The 6,498-nt window shown below is 41.7% G+C and overlaps 1 protein-coding gene across 1 annotated transcript in view; it reads left to right on the forward strand.

The window, feature by feature from the left end:
• Positions 1-5,177, forward strand: part of LOC141107589 (complement factor B-like) — an 88,338-nt gene extending 83,161 nt beyond the window's left edge. Inside the window, exons 16-18 of the mRNA XM_073598434.1 lie at positions 2,184-2,316; positions 3,241-3,290; positions 4,731-5,177. Coding sequence (XP_073454535.1) covers positions 2,184-2,316; positions 3,241-3,290; positions 4,731-4,883 — 336 coding nt within the window. The 3' untranslated portion in view covers positions 4,884-5,177. The remainder of the gene's footprint in view (positions 1-2,183; positions 2,317-3,240; positions 3,291-4,730) is intronic.
• Positions 5,178-6,498: the final 1,321 nt, after the last annotated feature.

The following is a 6,498-nucleotide window of genomic DNA, read 5'->3' on the forward strand; positions in this document are numbered from 1 at the left end:
ATAATGAAATTTTGTGATTATATCACGTGGGGGTCCATCTTTCTTTTTGGCTGTGAGGGCTCTGTGTACTCTGTCCAGTTCTAAACGTTCAATAGGGATATCTGGCTTTAGTTCTTGTAATAGAGCAGTAATAGTAGATTGCAGGTCTGTCACAGTTTCAGGTATTCCCCTTATGCGCAAGTTTGAACGTCTGGCTCTATTTTCGTAATCTTCGAGCTTAGTTTGAAGTATTAAATTCTCTTCTTTTAATTGTTCCAATTCTGTTATATTTTCTTGGGTTGTAATTTCAATTTCATCCATTTTTATTTCTAAGGCTGCGGTGCGGTTTCCCAGCTCTCTTATTTCTTTGGTTAGGCTTTTTGTTATTTGGTCTGAGGTTTGTTTTAAAGCCTTATGAAGCATCTTTTCAAATTGTAATAATATTACTGGGGATGCTGAGGAGGCTTGTGGAGAAGTTTGTGAGAGGATTTGTTCTGTATCTGACTCAAATGGAGAGTCTTGCTGTGACATTTTCTGTCTGTGAGAGCGCCCTGATGCTGTATCTTGTGAGGTGACTGGAGCTGCTTCAGCTGCAGTGAGTGCCTGTGAGCTCTTTGTGAGGTGATTTTTATTTCTGCCACGGTTTCCTCCCAGTACCATATTTCCTGCCCAAACTTTCACAGTTTGTTCCCAGGGGCAAAAAGGTTCAAATGGATACCTTTTGAGTCTGCAGGCTCCGCTTTGTCCTTCTCTTCTCTCCTCAGCGGTGTGGAGCTCTAACAATGCATGTCTGCTCCGCTAGGCTCTGCCCCAAATTTTGGGTTCTCAACCAGAACAGGAATAGAGGGTAAATCTTGCAATGGAGACACTAGTTCTGGTGACCCTGTGACCACTCCCTCTCACTCCCTGTTGTGGCTATGTGGCTATGTGGCAGGAAGTGAAGGAAAATCTTCCACTTAGACAAAGAAAAAAACTGTCATTGGATAAAACCCTCCCTTTAGGCCCCTTTCACACTGGGGCGGTGGGGGCATCGGCAGTAAAACAGCGCTATTTTTAGCGCTGTTTTACTGTTGTTTTTGCGGCTGTATTCGGCCGCTAGCGGTGCGGTTTTAACCCCCGCTGGTGGCCGAAAAAGGGTTAAATCTGCTCGCATAGTATAGCCGCGCTGCCCCATTGATTTCAATGGGCAGGAGCGGTTTAGGAGCGGTGAATACACCGCTCCTTCACCGCTCCAAAGATGCGGCTTGCAGGAGTTTTTTTCTTCTCCTGTCAGCGCACCCACCACTTCAGTGTGAATGCCCTCGGGCTTTCACACTGAACAAACAGCAGCAGCTGTTTTGGGTCGGGTTTGCAGGCGGTATTTTTAGTGCAATAACGCCTGCAAACCGCCCCAGTGTGAAAGGGGTCTTACTCTCTCCAAAATGGAAAAAAAATGCTTTCTGGCCTAGTTTAACACTATAACACTAAAGCATGATAAGTTGTTTACACAGGGCCGCATATAATGCGGCTGCTCAATGTTAAGGCCCACCCACTGACAGACCGCACATATGCGTTCAGCCGGCGTGAAAAGGTTAAAGGAGGCTTCTAGACTCAGATAAATCCCCCTGTCTGCAGACCCTTAGACTACTTTCACACTGAGGCGCTTTACAGGCAGTACAGCGCTAAAAATAGCACCTGCATGCCGCCTGTAAAGGGCCTCTCCTGTCTCTCCAGTGTGAAAGCCCAAGTGCATTCACACTGGAGCGGTGCGCTTGCAGGACAGTAAAAAAGTCCTGCAAGCCGCATCTTTGCAGTGCTGTAGGAGCGGTGTATACACCGCTCCTAAAGCGCCCCTGCCCATTACAAACAATGGGGACAGCGCTGCCAAACCTCCGCTGCAACGGCGGATAGCGGGGGTTAAAACCGCCCTGCTAGCGGCCGAATAATGCAGCTAAAACGACGGTAAAGCGTTGCTAAAAATAGTGCCGCTTTATCGCTGACGCCTGCCCGCCCGCCCCATTGTGAAAGTAGTCTTAATTCCCTGTGCAATTGAGGTTTAAGTCTGCCAACTGACCATTTAGTTTGTCCGATTGCTGAACTTCTGATAAGCCAAAATTCAGTCTGAACTGGCAGCTCTTTCCTAGTACTCACAAAGTCAGTCAGCCTCTCCTCTGTCTGATTTTTTTTTCTCATTCTGTCCTAATCTACTAATTTCTTATTTACAGAGACAAGGTTGCCTCAAAGATGCAAAGAAAGTGGAAGACTTTAAAGATGTGGTAGATATCAACGACGTTGTAACTGACAATTTCCTGTGTACCGGAGGAGTAGACCCTGAAGTGGATCCCCAGACCTGCAAAGGTAATCTATAACTTTGCTAAGCCAATTCATTTCATTTTTTTTCATGCTCGCATATCTAGCCAAGAATCTGTCAAGACAGTGCAAGGGAGCTGCCATTGCTGACTTGTTTTTAAAGGTGCAATGGTCAGAGCTTTTATCCTAATCCTTAGTCCTTATCCCTCTATGTGTTAAGTCATAGATCTAAAACAAGGATATGTATATAAAGTGTCGGGATAACTCATATACACATGCCTGTTCCAGGGCATAGACCCACAAAGCAGTGAAGCATTCATTAGCATAACAGTCATGGACCTTGCACCTTTAAAAAAAAAACAAGTAAAAAAGTGGAAGTTTCCTTATTTCAATCCTGACTGATTACCTTTAACTGCTAACGCCAACCAAAACTAATGTTTTATTTTTGGGAAGACATGGCTGGTTTTAACCACCCCTTTTCATTGGAGACATCAGGATGGGAAAAAAAAAGGGATAGAAAGTTACAAATTCCCAGCAACCTTACAATACTGAAATGTCAGTTTTGGATGGACCTGAGGTTTAATAGTGTTAAAAGGGAAACTTTCATCATGCTAGGACATGGCCTATGCAGGTCTTTCCAGAAATCGGGAGCTTATGTGTCTTGCTCTTTCACAGTTCCTTATTCCTCAAAGTCATTTGACTTCTATTGGCTTAGCTTTTCTTGTCTGTCATACACAACTGGCTTTATTCGATAAAGTGTGCTAAGTACAGCAACTCATTACAATTCATCTTGTATCATAACGATTCATTCAGATTCATTGCTTTCAGCCCATCCAAAATGTATCAATACAAAAGCACATTGACTCTTGCATTCAATTTTTGACATGGCAGACAATAGGCAATGTACCCATTTCAGGCGATATAGTAGCAACAGTTCATCGGTTTATTAATGCTTATTTTTATCTCTTGCAGGAGATTCTGGTGGTCCTCTTATTATACAACATAACAAGCGTTACATCCAGGTACAGTAAACCTTTTAATTATGATGGGTGGATTTCCAGCATAGTTTTGTAACATGTTTTGCTTTACCTTGCCTCACTTTCCAGCAATCATTATGCATTGCCTATATGTTTTGGTATTTTTATTTTTTATGCCTGCAAAAGAACTTTTCTTCCCTCGTGATTTTCCCTTACTTGTTCACATTATAAAGTAGTGAAAGCTTCATACTTTACCATTCTCCTTTTCTTTTCTCTTTCATTTCCCTTTTTCTTGCCCTTCCTTTTGCTTTGGAGGAGCACTGTCAGAGATGAGATCTTTCCTTTTCCTTTCCTTCTCGTTCTTTTCCTTTTCCTTTACTTTCCCCTTTCCTTTTCCCTCTGTTGCCTTTTTCTTTCCCTTTCTATACTTTACTGTTCTCCTTTTCTTTTCTCTTCCATTTCCCTTTTTCTTGCCTTCCCCTTTGCTTTGGAGGAGCACTGTCAGAGATGAGATCCTTTCCTTTCTTTACTTTTCCTTTTCCTTTTCCCCTTTCTCCTTCCCTCTGCTCCCTTTTCCTCTCCTCCCTTTTCTTTTCCTTTTCTCTCTGCTCCCTTGTGCTTTCCCTTTTCCTTTTCCCTCTGCTTCCTTTTCCTTTCCCTTTCCTTTTCCCTCTGCTCCCTTTTCCTTTTTTTTTAAAGAATTATCAGAAATACTTTTCCTTCTTAGTTTATTGGAGATCTAAAAAAAAATTAGTAGAAGCCGGTTGTAGTTTCCTAATAGCTATCACAACTCTAACCCTTGTTCTAGCCAGCAAAGGTTACTTAAAATAAAATATCTGTGTGCAGACAGGGAACGAATTGCTGCCTCTGTAGCAGCAGGAGCCATTTATATCCTCCCGCATAATCCCTGGTAATAACAATCTGTCAAAGAGACAACTCACTCACCAGTATATACAGGGGCTCATGGCCAAGCAGATGGACAGTATTGGCCATTGGCACTTTGCAAACTACAATTTTTACTTACAAGTTTGAAGCCAGTGCCTGGAAACTAAGAACTACTTTTAAAACTTGACATATTCATCAAAACATTTCACAATGAAAGGAGTTGTATTTATCGGAATTGCACTAGTGCTTCAGTGCCTAGGAGGGGAGCACCAAGCAATCAATATTTGCATATATTTTCCTTATGTTGTTCACTCTCCTGGCCACCCTATGGCTAAATTCACCACAAAGAGTTGGGTATAGGGGCAAGTGAGTCAAAAAACTTACAACACTGCAGTTCAGGAAACCCAAAATGATCACTATTATTTGTTTGTTTGTACAATTGTGAATACAAAGCAGACAGCATTTTGCCTCCAAGACCATCCGAGCACTGATTTTTAATAAAATAATCACATGATACAAGAGGGCAGAGCAGAAGGATGTCTAGTTCAAGGTATTTTGCAATAACTTTTTGAAATCTTTTCCTCTTTTCTGCTTCTACAGGTCGGAGTAATAAGTTGGGGAACAGTGAACAGCTGTACAGGGTATAAAAGGCAACAAGTCCCTGCAGCTTCCCGGGACTTCCATGCTGGCGTTATCCCTGGGATAACGTGGATAGAAGAAATTATAAAAGATGAACTTATATACCTGAAGTGAATGTTCCACACCTTGTGGGCATAGAAGAATGAATAAGACTCAATGTCGATTATGTGACAACTTACTGATATTTCTGCAAAAACTGATATTTCAGCTTTGGATATTGGCCACCATCTTCTTAATGCTCTTGGGGACTCTGGCATTTACTCTGTACTTAAGCTTCTTTCATGAGGAGCTCTCACTCTCTTTCTCAAGCTATGACGAAGATGGTGTTTTTGGACCCCTGAAATGTGTTGGATACGATGTTGATTGTCTCTCTGACCCTTACTGGAATAAAGTCGTATCTGGACCTTTCAGCAGTGGTGTGGTGCTTCAATTCACATTTTTGCTACACTACAAGCCAAGGAGAACGTAGAGATCCTACTGGGTGTAGAAGCTTCTGGCCAGGGAACCATATCACCTACATCAACATTGTTACATTAAAGCTGCTTTCACACTACTCCGTTGCAAAAACATGGTAAAAATGCATATGCTTTTTTGCGTTTTTTTTTCCTCCTGTGAAAAAGGACACTTGACTCAAAATGCACCAAAAATGCAACCGCGGTTGCACTCGTGATACGTTATTGCAGCGTTATCCATTTCAATGGGGAGGTGCATTTTTGGTGCATTTTTTTTTTTACTGCACCAAACATGCATCAAAAATGCAGCATGCATTTGTGCAACTGACCCACAACTAACTGGTGTGAAGAGTTACCGAGGATTTAATGGTCATGCATTTTTCTTCTGCTTTTGGTAAGGCTGATTAGTGTGAAAGGGCCCTAAGATAGGATAGCAATGCCTACAAGATAATCTCATGGGTCCAATGCTATTTTACACTTAAATAACGTGTCTGCCCCAACTATTTCAGTGAGTACCTGCATCCTCTCAGTACAAGAAATGTGGGAACTCTGTGGAAAGGTGAAGAAGGGGTAAGCTTGAGGTATCTAACAATCTACCAAGTATAGCCTGCATACAACCTGCCCTCATCACACTCCATTCAAAATGGAACTACGTTTCTTTCTTAAAACCTGTCGACATTTTGTCAAAATGCATACTAGCTTTTTATCATTACAGTCAAATATTCACTTTGCTTATTAGTGCAAAACACTGAAAAATGTCAGTGCAATAGCTTTTGTAAATATCTCCAGTCAATAAAAAAATATGAATTATGTTATATATGGCATTAGGGTGTGCACCTCAAATGTAATAAAACATGGACAGTGTTAGTAGAGCAGGGGACTTGTCAGTAGGGCAGAGGTTGGTTTCAGTAGGGCAGTGGATGGTGTCAGTAGGTTTTTATTTTTTTATTTTTTTTTTACAATTCTTTTTAGGAGCCCTGTTTAAGGGCTTTGGTGAACTATCACCAGGGGAAATCTGCGCCACACGGGGTGATTAGGGTGTGCCCAGGCACACCCGGCACACCCCCTGCGCATGCCTATGAATGCAGTCTTATTGTTCATTCTAACCTACCTGTAACATATACAATATATAGGTAAGTCTTATTACTCTAAAATAGAATTCGAAACAAGGGTTCTAGTCAATGGTTATAAATAGAATAGAATACTTTAATAGCAACCTGCGGGTCAGGCTTACTACTCTACACGAAAATATTTTTAGAACACATCACCATAACAAT

The sequence above is a fragment of the Aquarana catesbeiana genome, linkage group LG09 (assembly GCF_042186555.1).
Source record: "Aquarana catesbeiana isolate 2022-GZ linkage group LG09, ASM4218655v1, whole genome shotgun sequence".
Lineage (NCBI taxonomy): Eukaryota > Metazoa > Chordata > Amphibia > Anura > Ranidae > Aquarana > Aquarana catesbeiana.